Raw genomic sequence first — 15162 nt, 5'->3', positions numbered from 1 at the left:
GCAACGTACTGTTGGCGTATTACGAAGAAGTGTATTACTTCCTATTAACGGTTGCATGTGGGTAATAAAAAATATTTGTTTAACAACGCGGAACAAGAAACAAATTCCAAAACTGGAGATGGTGTCTCCTATTTGAATTTTTATTGCTTTGTTTTTCCTTGTTTCTGCAACGTTCCGTTTACACAAACCGCTTGGGAAGTGCATATCTGAAAAGATCGTGCGCTCAATGATGTCATAAATGAGGTCCTGAACTTTCATTGGCTACTTTCTTGCAGTAAGGAACGATCAAAATTAACTGACCTGCCACAATCAGTACTGCATGCGAACATTGCGTTCAAACTGTTGGCTCCCAACTGTATAAAAAGTCAATAAAAACATTGAAATGGCATGTAGTCATTTGTACTCAATCTTCTTTACTGGGATCACACGGTTCTGCGGCAGTTTATTTCTTTATACAGCTTATTTGTAAAGTACATATTTGTTCCTGTATTTGTAAAATGACAGACTCAGATCAGAGTGACGAGGAATTTGAATAAAGTGACTATATTGATGACATGATATTTCCCAAATGATTACAACCACTCTCAATCTTGATAACAGGTGACCTGCTTAAATTTCAAAAGACAATGCGGAATTCACAGGCGATGTTATTACTCCTTTACAGTAATATTTATAATAATAGTAATGATAATGATAATAATAATAATTACTCCCTCTGTCCCATAATTATAGTCCGGTATGCCAAAATGGTAGTACAGGAATGACGGACGAAGAGGCAGATGGAAAGCACAATTTGAACTGATCCTTGAGTAATAAAGTTGTATGACTCATTCCCGTGTTTCATGTTCTTCCTCTGTATACACCAATGTCACAGTTTGAACATCGGACAATTATTATGACACAACAAACAAAAATGTACAAGACAATAATTATGGGACAGAGGGAGTAATATTTTTCACTTGTTATTTATTAACAGAAAATGCCTCTGGAATAATCTGATAAACGAACTATAAATCAGGTTATGAACAGTATTTCATGTGCAGAACCTCCAAGGCGGACATCTTGGATTTCGGAAGACATGTCTGGTCTCTGACACATTATACAGCAAAACACCTGTAGTAATACATGATTGCATGCCTCCAAATGAAAACATCATCCATACACATGTCTTCCCTTCGTGTAGAAACCCATCAAACTTACAAATGGTCAAAATTACTCCTAAAGAAGTTAAGGGGAGATGTTCGCTTTTGTTTGTTAATGTCTGCAGAGGCAGCCATCTTGGATGTATGATGTCCAGGCAGTAATTTTCCCCTTTTATATGCCAGAATGTCAAGTAAAGTGTAAAATATGCATAGAACCCTTGCAGAAAATGGCACGAAATATATTTTCACTAGATATATCTCCATAACAGTACAAGATATGAAAAAAACTGTAAGAATCAATTTTGTTCCTTTTTTAATTCTGAACAAAACATGTATGTATATTTTTTTTCCAAAACCACTATTAAAGAAGTTATGATGGATTTTCTTAGTTAGTGCATGATGCGGCAGCCATCCTGGATTTATGACGGCACACAGGTCTTCTGCCACAATTGCGGGCAAATCACCTGGTAGTACGTCACTGTGTACCACAGTAGCAACATATTACCGGTAGTCATATATTCCCTTTATTCAAAAACCCACGGGATTACAAATGCCCCTGGACTATTCTGTTCGACAATGAAATTTGTGGTTGTGTTTCTTGATGGGATTAAAAAAAAAAGAACATTTGCGTCATATCATAATACTAAATGCATGCAATTGTATTCATTGCAATATATTCCTTACAATTTGTTAGTGCTATTTAGCCCCATGGAAAACAATGGTTGTACCCAAACGGGACAGGGGTTGATCCCGAAGACGTAGGACAATTAGAAATGTTGGTAATTTTTGGGTCTTTTGAGACATGGTGGATTGTAATGGAACTTTTTCCTATTCCAAGGTTTCTTTCTTAAGTTGTATAAATATGTCCTCTATGGTCAAAATTTTGAAAGAGATATTACTTTCGATATGTCACCATCGATCAACATTGTTACCTTGGAAACGGGCCTCGTGGTATTATTGTTTGTTGAGTGTGATTTTAAGTCCACCTTATGCACAGAGGGGATATTCTGGACTGGACCTACAGTTTAAGGTGGGTTACCAACCACTATGTGCAGCCACCGACCATTGAACCCGAGACCCCTTGATTACGAGCCTATGACGTTACCACTAGGCTTGCCAACCTTAAGGAATAAAATTCCGAGAGATTTCTCTACAACCTTCAAACCCCTTACATTAAAAGGTCTGGAAGACTAATATCCTGAATATCAGCTGTTATATATTTGTGGTCTTGCTACTGTGATTAAAAGGCCTTTCCGATTGCGCAGTGGCTTTGTAATCAAGAGGTCCCTTGTTCGATATCTGGTGGAGGCACATTATGGTTCGTATCCCACTGTGAACTGTAGGTCCAATCCCAATTAGCCTCACTGTGCATAAAGTGGACTTAAATCACCAACTAAATCAATCAATCAATCAAGTTACTGTGATTAGAAAGTTGAATGAACTTGAACAAAACAACCTAACAACCACAATTTGTAAGTAAACAAAACGAAGTCAATATACAGATAAACAGACTTTTCCTAAGCCGCTAATACTTTAACAAAATTCTTCAAAATTAAACTGTACTTCGAACTCTACCGAAAATACTTGGCGACGGTCTATACATTCTTCTTCAAAATCAATTCTTTTTTTTGTAACGAATCGAGAGAACTTTTCAACGAGTCATTGAACATTCAGTAATACTTTATTTTATTTTCTTGCGAGTCCGAACTGGCCATTACAACAACCCGAACGTTGAATGAAACACACTTAATCCCACTGTAACATACTGCGAATTAAATCTATATAATGAAGCAAAATAAGGTGGAAGAAAATAATAGAGATAAAGTCTTTGTTGTCGTTTTCTTCAGCCCTTCTTTTGCGCAACAATGTGTTGGAACTTCCTATTTCTTCCTCTCTTGACTTACTTAATGATTCATTTTTCACGAATCTTCAAAATAATATCGTGAAGTTTAATGGTTTAGTTTTGCAGTAACAAATTTCCTCGCTCGGCAAATGGATATCAAATGAAATTAAAAATATACCGTGCGTCCATTTCCTTGCGAGGCCGAGAGAGATCGGTAGAATTGTGGCGGGCGGCGGTAGCGGAGATGCCGAAATTTTCGACCAGTAACTTCCCGCTTAAGTTTACCCTCGAAAGCGTTTTGCTTCGCTCGGAATCGTTTGGAGGTTTCGAATGTGCAACCGTTAAAAGTCAATGGTTTTCGTGAGCATTGTTTGCAATCTGAAAGCTCCGAGCTTGAGTTACTCTTTCTTTTGCGACTACAGGTGCCCTGGACAGAGCTGCGAATGGAGTGAGGTTTAAACCAAACTTAAGCACTTAAACCAAGAGCGTGTTAATTTCGTAATGTTACTTGACGTGCTACTTCTTTATGTAATTGCAGTGTGCGTGCGTGTTGTGTGTAGGTGAGGCGATTGAAATGCGGAAGAAGAACTTTTGCGTGTGAATCAAAATTTCATCAAAAGATGCCAGGGATGTGTGAATGTAGGTGGACATCACTTTGAACAACTCTTGTAACACAGGTTAGTGCTCGTTTTGCAATATTAATATAAATATCTGCATGCTAAAGATATGTCCATAAAAATAAGCGGGACGTTACTGTTCGAAAATGTCGGCATCTCCGCTAGCGCCGCCTGCCACACTTCTCCCGATCTCTCGGCCTCGCAAGCAAATGGACGTAATGTAATACAAAATCTCATCATTCCGGGAGATAACAAAGTTTGTCCGGAAGACCGGAAGAGTTCGTTTGATTCCGGGATTGTTGGCAGCAAGCCTAGTTACCACTACATTCCTAATATGCAATCTTTAAAGTACGTGCCATGAAGACACATGTAGGGGATGTGGGATTCTCGATCTCGGCCATTTTGGAGGTGATGTTATCAGCATCACGCTACGACCGCCTTTACCCCTCCAGGGTTGTTGGGTAACCCCAGAGCCGCTTTATGCGGCGACAAGGATGGGAAATTATGACCTTAGAACACCCACCACGAGAGTCGAACCCAGATCTCCCGCGTGCATTCAGACACTCAACCGACTAGAACACCACGGCTTTAATCTTTAAATTAACACCAGTGAAAAAAAATCCATACAAAGTGGTCCTGCACAATGTAAGTAACAGAACAACTGGAAATTATTGTTTTTTTCAATGCACGAAAGCTTAATTGTTTGTGAATGCATATAATTTACATACTTCACGAACAAACGTTATTAGCATATGTAGCTGACATGCTTCACAGACAAATGAAGACAAACGTTGTTGAATATTTAAAGCGTCACATATGTAACACATTTTCTTGTCGTGCAGTCAGGCTATGCCTGAAAGTCTAACACTTAACGCTGGAATGCCTCCAATATGAAGATGTACATTCGTGTTTCTTCTACAACAGATTTAAGTTTCATTAAAGTGCTTTGGAATCCAACTTATTATTTTGCAGACGAAATCGAACCTAACGTGTTTTTAATATGAGTTTTCCATCCGACATATTCTTACACAGGGTGTTCCTCTAAACATGTACCTATTTTTAGTTGCCATAGAAAAGTTGGTGGTTCGGAATATGAAACAGTAAGTTCCGTCTGAAATTAGAAACACTTATGGAGTTCTGTTTCGTAACTTTTCAATTCCCTGCAAATGAATACACGGCGGACACTTCATCCACTTTTCTGTCAATCGTAGCGCCGACAGGTCGCCGAGTTAAACGAAACTCCAGCAACTGCATGTTCAGATCGCAGAGAACATGCAGAAAGTACGTTTAGCCTCTGGAGTGGTGGCGGCCGTAGACCTAGTGTGTGTAAGGAGAATCCTCGAAAGGCATTCGGCAGTGTGTGTGGTACCTATGGAGATGTGATGATTTATTAGATGAAAGTTAGTAAATTTCCCTTTCCTATCTTACATAATATCTTCATAACTATCATTTTCCTGGCAGCATTTCAGGGGTACACGCTGTATGTTATGTATGATTAATGATTTCTATTTGGAGTGTTTTATTATAATGTATGTGTGGTGTACGTGTGTTGTGAGAGAGAGAGAGAGATAGAGAGAGGGGGAGGGAATGTAAGTCAGAGGCGTATCCAGAAATAAAATTTGGGTGGAGTCCAGCCAGGGTCCAGTGTCTGTTGACACTTTTCAGAAGCAGTTTGAAATATTTGGCTGAACTCTTCATTTGAAATCTCCCAAAGTCTCTGAAGCAGTTCTGTGACGTCTCTTGGGTTAAGAGAGCAGATCCTAAATTATGATGAGGGCTCTAAATATTTTGACAACTGTACAGTAAAACTGAAAATCTTTTCTCAGATAAAGAGTACAATTAAGAAAGTCCACTTTTCAACTGCGGTTAGAAGATCACTTGCTTGGGATGGTTCACTCGGATATTTAACTGACAAGGTTGAAGAAATTTAACAAAAACATGAAGTGAATCATGTTTTGTCTAGAAATCGAGTTTCACACACTGACAATAGTTTGTTTTTACTGTCTGGTAGATAATGCAATATATCTGTTTTTAGTATTTCATGTCTGCATGCATTATTTCTAAAAAAAAATACAAACTTCACTTCTCTCAGAAGTCAGATTTTCAACTGATATATCATTACCCAGTGTAAAACTAAAAAAAAAAAAAAAATAGTGGGTGTTATTTTCAGAATCCACAAAGCGTGCACATACAGAGAATTTTCTGTACCTGCCACAGCAAGTGTCTTATGAGAGAAAAATGCTCAATCTATCATATAAATAGTATTTTCAAAAAGAAGAAGGGAATTTGGGCCGGGAGTGTGCTCCGGACCCCCTGGATACACCCTTGGTGTAAGTGTGTCCGTCAGGCGCGGATCCACGGGGAGGGCGATGGGGGCGATCGCCCCTCCAGAATCAAAAGTTTACACTAGGTTTTTCCATACATTATATTTAATTTATATTTCATTTGTATATCAGTATTATACAGTAAGCTCTCCTTTATTTAATTTGTGTAATCATTATAGATGGTTATTATGAACATGTTATAAATATTGTAATACCAAATTTCAGTTATTATTATTATTAATAATAATAATTAGTTGTTCCGAAGCTTGTATTGAGGATGTGTGCTGAGAATATACATTCTAAATCAATATTATAAGAATAAGTATATAACGATCTTAATGTTTTATGCATATTTTTACATTTTTACATCAACAGGGTCTACATGATTCTATAGGAGAGGTCCTTGTTTCTTCATTTTCCTATTTCTATTCGCATCTTTATGTAATTACTAATTAGGTTTATCACGGTAATGGAAATATATACTAATGATTGAGAAAATTAATTAGCATCCTTTACTTATCCCAGATTCGAACCCAGTACCCTTGTTTTCAGTTGTGCGCGTTAATCCCTGTAGACCACGGGGTAGTTCTTACATATTGTTTATGTAAAAGCTATGTAAATATTGGTTAGAATGGACTTTCGCGGGAAAATCGCCCCACCCAAGTACAATTCTTGGATCTGCCACCGGTCCGTGTGCGCAGCGGTCGCCGTCCAGGTGAGTGTCATCTTCATTGCATTTATCTTTTATATTTCTATGATCGTGAATGTGTGGAGCCCGTACTTCCACGCTCTCGTGAGCCTCCATAGTTTGTGGCCTGCGCTGGTTGTTCAGTGGAAGGATAGGCGTGTTAGCTTCAATTTCGGTATGTAAATGAAGTAGTCGAACTTCGAGGCGAACGCAGAGGCCCCAGGTTCGAACCCTCTTTACAGCATGTATCATTGTGTTTCTCCCATCATCCATTCACCAGTTCTTCATCGTCGCGATTAACCCAAGGATAGAAAAGCTATAACCGAAGTATATAGAAGATAAAGGAAGCCCAAATAAATAATCAGAAATTTTCAAATGGATGGATTATCTGGAGGAGGATATGTCGTCTTCTTTAGAAGTTAGTATTATTTGTGGACCACAATACCATACATAACACTTTAAAAAAATATAAAAAGAAAGCTGAGCAAATAAATATAGCCACATGAATCTCGTCCCAGACCCATCGCTGACTGAAATATGCTTTAACTCTTTGCCAGTTTTGTTGCAAAATTAGAACTAAAACGTTCGGGCAAGATATCCTGACAACACCTGAATTACTGTGCAGTTGATTCTCTTTCTAAACATAACAATTCTGCATGCAATTTCCACGTATTAGGATCAATTTCAATTCCAGTTTTATGAAATTGCACAAGTCTCTGAAAATCGCATGAAATGATTTGCGTGATTGTACAATATTTGGAGAAAAACATTGTATGCAATCAAGTTAGTTTGATTTTAACATTGCAAGAGCTTTCTCGTTTTCCTGTGCTGTTCCTCAAAAGGATTCATTGTCAGTGCACTCTACCTAGTCATATCATAAATACTGACACAACATTGAAAGTGAATTATGACGAAAGTGTTAAAGATACTTTAATGTCCTGATTGTATAGGTTACTTACAGGTCTAACGAACACATAACACCAATCATTTTTCAAAATGGCCGCCTTTGGCCTTCACACAGGCCTGAAGTATCTGCGGCCACTCATCTACGGCATTACGCACTGTCTCCGTAGGGAAAGTCGCCACTGCCTTCACCAGGGACCGTTTCAGACTGTCAATATTGGCATGCCTCCTCGTACAGACCATGCCCTCAAGCACTGACCACAATTTGTAGTCTAACGGGTTGAGGTCAGGGCTGCTAGCAGGGCAATCAGCTGGAGCAATGAAGTCCGGGACATTGCTCTTGAGCCACTCCTGGGTAGAGTGTGCCTTATGGGCTGGTGCGGAATCCTGTTAGAAGGTCCAATGTTGGTTCCTGAACAAAGTGTCACTCAAAGGCTTCACAACAGAGTTCAACACAGTATTTCCGTACACTCTGGCTGACGTTTTCACCCCTTTTGCAGCTTGGGGGTGCCATCATACGCCACGCCCCACCAAACCATGACTGAGGCCGGATGATGACCTCTCTGGATCTTCGGGGCTTTCTCCCGAGCTTCGTGGGATGTTGACGCATACACCCGGTCATTTTGGAAATTGAAAGTTTCCTCAATGTTGAATATCTTTTCATCTGTGAAAAGAATTTTCCTGTGGCCATTGTTGGCGTAACGCTGCAGGAGGCGTTTTGCTTTTATCACCCTCTGCTCTTTCAGACGTGCATTGAGGAAGTGACCTGTACTTCGCCGGTAAGCCTTCAACCCCAAGTCACTTCTTAACACACGAGACACTGACATTTTGGGAATGTTCAGCTCACGAGCAAGCACTGCCTGCTTTCGTACAGGATTTCTCCGAATACGGGCTGCCACTGCTTGCACTAACTTTTTGGTTCGTACGCTGCGTGGGCGGCCTTGCCTTGGGCGATCATCAACTGTCCCAGTCTGTGAATCGCTTGATGGTCCGATACACGAAAGATTTGCTGATATTCAACGTTTTAAGTGTTCTGAATATCATGGGGGCTGTTTGACCCACTTTATGAAGCGCTATTACTGCCACACGATTTTCGTAATCGCCCCACTCCATAGCTACACTTTTACGAACACACTTCCTCTATGACAGCTCAACTCACAATGGCCCACTACAGCCTCTTGCACAGGAAGGTTGGCCGCGACCTTGAAAACCGGTTGTACACACTGCCTCAAACTTTGTGTCAGTATTTATGATACGACTAGGTATGTTACTAAGTTACCACAAAAAATCATTGTAACATAGCATTCATTGCAATTGGTATAACACAACACATATTTTTTTTGGTGTTGGTTATTATACGTCGCTCTTCTACTTCTTGGATTAAATGCCACGATGAGGATCAATGATGATAATAGGAATAGATGAAGACATCCATGCGTGTCCAGTGTTTCAACCTGAGACCTGAGGCTTAGTTGACCACTCTGACACCTTGTAATATCAGAAAAAAAACAATATCTCCTCTAAAAAATTGCCATTAGGGGAAAAGAGTATTTCTTATTCTAAGTTCTGTAAAAAAATATACATGTTTAGATACCCTGCTAAAACATTCGCTGTAGTCTAGAATATAAAATATAGGCATACAGTGTCAGGAAAGTATCACAAATATCTGACAACGGTGAAGTTCCTCATGAATTCTCTTGCAGAAACTCTAAATATATTTCATTATTGTTGAATGTAGAATATCACTGTACTTGGTCGAAAAGAAGGACTTTGATCAGCGGAGCCTTAACATAAATAATAAATGGTACCAATTAACTAGAACTATTCAAACATATTCTAAAACTACAAAATACGTGTTTTATTTTATTTTCCATCAAATGTCCTATATAACATAATGTGGACTTTATAGAGTAAACATAATTATCGCTTCTTGTTAGCTACAAAACTATTCACTCCATTTAAACATCCCTCTACAAGTTGGTTAATAAAAAATTAAACTATCACTTTAACCACTAATCAGGTACTCAGTTCTACTTAACAGTTAAATTTTTCAATTAAAAACTGAAAATAAACTACATGTTCTGAAACAATAAGAGATTAGATTTTAAATTTAACCTTACTGGTTTACCAAGGGCTCTGACGTGTCTTTTTCGAACAGTTATCCAGCAACACAAACTCGTTACATGGAGCAGCCTTGTTTTGGGATCAAAAAGAAAGAACAGACTTTCCCTTTTGAAAGGGAAACATACACATTTAATATACCACTTCAACCTGTGAACCTGAAATGTGAATACATTTGAGCATTCTGTCAACCATTGAGTCCATCACCCTTGAACACATGTCTTGCGGCATAGAGCGTATCACTGTCGAAATTCTTTGTTTAAGGTCTTGTATGTCCCGTGGTTTTGTTGCATAAACACGCTCATTTACCATCCCCCATAACCAGAAATCGCACGGGCTGAGGTCTGGTGATCTTGCCGCCCATGGTAGTGGACCACGCCGACCAATCCATCGTTGACCGAATGTCCTGTCGAGGTAACCAAGAACATCCGGGTGATAGTGTGAAAGTAGCCACGTACAAGAATAGCTAATGGAAGGTTGTTTACCACGTAATGAGTTAACATAGCCAGTGACCGTCGTTGCAGTGTTAAAAAAATAACGGCCCACTATTCCCAACTTTGAAACACCACACCATACGTTTATATTCGGAGAGTCCCGTATGAGTCACCACATGTGGATGTTCAGTAGCCCAAATCACACAGTTGTGTTTATTAACGAAACCACTCACATGAAATGTTGCCTCGTCGGAGAAGGAAAACAGCACAGATGGATAGATTCTTGTCATTTCCAGTAACAGTTCTGCCATTTTTACACGAACGATTTTATCGGCGTCAGTAAGTGCTTGCACAATTTGGATGTGATATGGTTTTAATCCCAAATCATGGTGCATGATTCGTCGAAGAGATCGTTGAGAAATTCCTGTTTCACATTTTAACAGAGAAAGTGACTTTTTTGGTCTATTCAACATGGCTTCTTGCACCTTTACGACGTTGTGCTCACTTCTCACACTTCTGGCTCGTCCACTGTTTCCTTTGTAATTATTTACCACCGAACCAATTTGTTCAAATTGTTCATACTCTCGCCTAATGGTTAATCTACTTGGTTTTCTTTTGTTATACCACATTCTAAACGTGTTTCTCACTACTGTGGGTGATTGATACACTTCCATCCGTGCTGCGATCTTCCTTCGTTCCTCCATACCTAATCGTGTGGCCATATTTATCTGAAAAGAAACAGGAAAACACCATATGAGTGGAAACAGGAAACACCATATAAGTGGTAACATTATTTTGCTCCACCGAAACACCATATAAGTGGTAACATTATTTTGCCCCACCCTGTATTATTAATGAATGGGGGAGGGCAAACAAAATTTGAGTTACCGGTATGCGTTTAAAGCAATCTAAATGCGACATAAAATATGCTTGTGAAACCGTGTTTTAGCCAAAATATGACCCATAAAAATATAGTAAATACATGTATTTACATGACCAATGAAACCACCATCAACGCGTTCACAAAAGCTACAAATTTATCCAAATGAACTAAATCATCGAAAAGCAGGCAAGAATGAAATATGAGGTCACAAAAATTCGAGCTCTAATAATAAATATCAGGAGCAAATTGTATTGTTGTCTTGCAACAATATTTTAGCCCAATAATACTTATATGTTCCCATAGAACTTATCTTAGAAAAAAAAGCCAATGCAAATGTGACATAAAAAACTAATAAGAGACAAAAATTCAATGAAAAACAAAAAGGTAAGGAGGATATATTTTTTAATAATATAAATATACATTTTTCGGTCATTGAAATCTTAAGAACTCACAGTATTCATCATAAATTTCTTTACAGGAACACAAAATGAATCAAAAGCACAAGGCGTGTGTGAAATCCTGAAAAATCTTTACCGGGATACGAAAGAATCATGTTCTGATCTCGAATTAGTCTATTCTGAAAATATGGATTCGTACAGTAACAGAAATGCCACACATTATCATATAAGCAATAATAGCCGATCTAGTATCTGTACTTATTCTAAATCACAATATCATTTATTGTTTTATCTTTGCAGTCTATCTTGAGTATTGCTGTTTGAAAATCACGAATCTTATTTTCTACCGATCATAAAAAATAATTTGGAAAGTTTGATGTTCAAAACGTCCTTTTTAAGGTAACATTCAAAGATCACAAAGTTAAATTCCTTATAAACGGCTGTTTATTATTGATATAATTATATGAAACATTCACCTGAAACATACACTCTTTTGGAATTGAATGAAATCATAGAGAGGCATCTAATCATGCACGATTCCGTAGGTAAAATTATATTGAGTTAATATTATTACACATTTAAGCGAACAAATGTTGAGAAAAATAGCGAATCTAACGCCAAGTTGACATTTCAAAGTTTAGAAAGAGCGTGAACAATATTTAAGCTCGTTTCCCACAGAGATAGAATTCATATTAGAAGACCTTCTAGCCGCAGCGGTTAGAAAGGCGATCTAGTAAGAAGTCTATCTCTATGGATTACAGACTTCAAATCCGTAAATGTCGCAGAACATTATAATCATACATATTATTGCACAAGTTGTTCAGAGTTATTTATTATATGTAAAGTTGTAGTAAGAATTGAATTACAAAAGAACACATTTGGATTTCTCAGAAAAGTGTCTCAACATCCTTTGTGAAGTGGAAAGACGCCACCAAACCCACATTGCCTGATGACAGCCAAGTTCAACCTGAACGCCACGGCCTTCACGTCTTCTGAAAAGCCCATGGGACAGAGGACGATGATCACGATGATCCAGGCAACAGCATCTGCCAAGAGAAGGACTGTAAAAGCAGCAGGTGAGAATTTTACATCCTGTATATAATTAATTTAGCTTATTATTCCAAATGTGACACCAACGGAAAAAGTCTCTGTATGCCTCTGTTCAGTAGTTCGGGATGGAAGGGGACGCTATCCACAAAGCAAATGAAGAACTGAAAGCTCAAATCATTATAGGTTCAGAAAAATCTAAAGACTTTACCAAGACGGTCTTTCAAATATCGAAATACTTAGCTGGCATGTAGTTGTAGAGGTTCATTGCTGCATGATTATTAATTTTGGAACGAAAAAAAAATCAAACTTGAAGATTGTTCTAATGTTCTGTCGTTCAAAGTGAGTGAAATCTTACAAGTGAATTAAAAAGCACACGAAAAGACTCTTTAGGAGAGGGCTTTTAATTTCCATATTTTTATTATTATGCAACGTGTAGATTGACCCAGAAAAGTCCACACTGCTTGCTTCTTTCTTGATAGTCTGAGGTTGTTACTTCTATCACACTGTTAAAGATTCCAGTGTCATTGCTTTTAATTATTAATTAATAATATCTCAGCATTGGGTTTATTTGTGTTTACCTTGTACCTTTCAGAGGCAACCCGGATATCCAGGGACGACAAAATCAAACTGCTGCAAAGTAGGAGCGGAACAATCACAACTAATTGGTAAGTACCTACCATTGGCTCCATATTCTGTACTTGCTGTTGTCATAAATCTCGTTAAAAATGTCTCCGAATGTTATTCTTCAAACAAAAGCCATTCTGTTTACTTTAAATCGAGGATTACATCTCGAACATTTTCACAGCAGATTTCAGCCAGTCCTAAAAGCGTCTGTTAAATTTCAAAGTTAATATTTGCTATTTTTGCAGTAAACCTGACGAACGTTCAATTGCCGAGTGTTAAGCTTTCAATAGCTTGGAGAACATCAACATAACTAATGTCATGTGGTGAAATTCAGCGTAAAAGATATTTCTCTTTTACAATTGTTTTCTTTTTAAGTTGAATTTAATGTTAGTTTGTTCACAGAGTTTAATTTTATTAAAATTTAAAATGGTCTAATTCTTTTTTTGAACGGTTTTATTAGTACGGAAAACATAATTCTACGTCTTGTAAATCCTTTCACTCTATTTGTACATTATTTAATCGACTTTATTATTAGGCTATGTGTGCAGTGGCGTGCCCACGGAGATAGAAGTTATAATGCATCTTTTCGTTAAACTTTCCAAAAATAAATTAAATAAACACATGAAGTCCTGCTCCAAACTACGCGTATCATACCATTACCTTCTCTATCTGAAAGCCTCATGGCTTGCTCCGGGCACGTGACTAAGCGTCATCAACTGGAGGCGAGATAGCCGCCATGTTTGATTTGCTTCTTCGGAATCAATGTTGGACCTTTTTAGTGAATATGGAATTGTAATGCAAGTTTGAGAACTGTAATCGAGTTGACATGACGTGTAAATATGCTTAAATATGCAAGAGGTATGGTATATAAGTGCTGTGTGCTCAATTGCAGAGGCAATTATGATGAAAAAGGTAAGAGTAACGTTCAAATTTCTTCAAGATGTTGCTGAAAATGAAAAATGTTTAGTGCAATTCCATGTGATTCGGTCCCTACGAAAAGATACAAGTTACGTTACAAAGGTTTTATCCTCATAAATAAATAAGAGTAAATAGTTCATGTGTCCGGAATAGGCATCTAATATACTCCTAAATGTGGTCATGTTTTATCTCTTGTCAACATTTTTTTTTAGAAATATCAAATAATTTACCCTGAATTACAAACGTTGGTTAACGTTAAGATTATTGCTTATGATTGCAAATTAATTTGTTTCAAGATTTAGTCAACATTTAAAATATTACGTTCTTGTCTACCAAAGCAGTTTCTTAGTGTAAATTTTATGCAAGCATTCGATAAAATATTCAGATTATTTACACAAATTTTCAGTTTCAAAATATGCTTAATGAAAGAAAGTTGTACAACGGGACAAAGTTGATACATGTGTACATTTACATTCTTATTTTACCCCGCTTTATGCTTCTTTATGCTAATCGGAGGCTAATGGAAGACATGTTGTGCATTCAAATACAAGGGTGCGATGTGTATCCAAGAATATATTACTTATGTTTCAAATTCAAATGTTTTCACACAGAAAACTGTTTCATATGAACTGCTTTTTATTGTTTGTCTTTGTGAAGCTTCGATGTTCTTAACTTTGATTATTAAATCAGTGATAGTGTTTATTGTTTCATAATTTATTAACATTCTTCACGATTTTATTAACAGTGTAAAAACAGTGTAAGGAAATATTCCAAATCTTTATTTCCCAAGTGTACGCTAAGATCGAAATATTAATCTGCTTTTTCTTTTCAATGAAAATGTTGAAACTCTTAAGTTATTTTCACAGATCTTACTAACGACAATGAAAAGATTCAATTTGTTTATTATCTTTCGTTCAATAAAGTCAATAGGGTCGAAATTACAACGTGACAAATGATTTAGGTTTAGTCCTTATTCACAGAAATGTAACATTGCCCTTGTACCAATTTCTTTCGCTTTTGATGCAAGGATATAGAAATTAAGTTTTTGTATTGAGATTGTATAGCTACACAGAATATCTGCATTATCTGGTTGATTAATTTTGGATAAAGTTAAAGACAATATAATTGATTAGGTAACCTAACATGGGTTTTTTGATTTAATCAACAAAAGTTCATACAAAAGCGGTTACGAGTTTTACTGGAGCTGACAAATATTC

At 37.4% G+C, this 15162-nt stretch overlaps 1 protein-coding gene across 1 annotated transcript; it reads right to left on the bottom strand.

The window, feature by feature from the left end:
- Positions 1–8002: 8002 nt before the first annotated feature.
- LOC146004148 (uncharacterized) lies at positions 8003–8344 on the bottom strand. Its single transcript, XM_083142813.1, has one exon. The coding sequence runs from the start codon at positions 8342–8344 to the stop codon at positions 8003–8005; it is 342 nt and encodes a 113-aa protein (XP_082998939.1).
- Between the last annotated feature and the right edge of the window lie 6818 nt (positions 8345–15162).

This window comes from Lepisma saccharinum, chromosome 21 (assembly GCF_977018435.1).
Source record: "Lepisma saccharinum chromosome 21, izLepSacc3.1, whole genome shotgun sequence".
NCBI classification, from domain to species: domain Eukaryota; kingdom Metazoa; phylum Arthropoda; class Insecta; order Zygentoma; family Lepismatidae; genus Lepisma; species Lepisma saccharinum.
The sequence above is the reverse complement of the archived record's forward strand: the minus strand, read 5'-3'. Positions and strand labels throughout refer to the sequence as shown.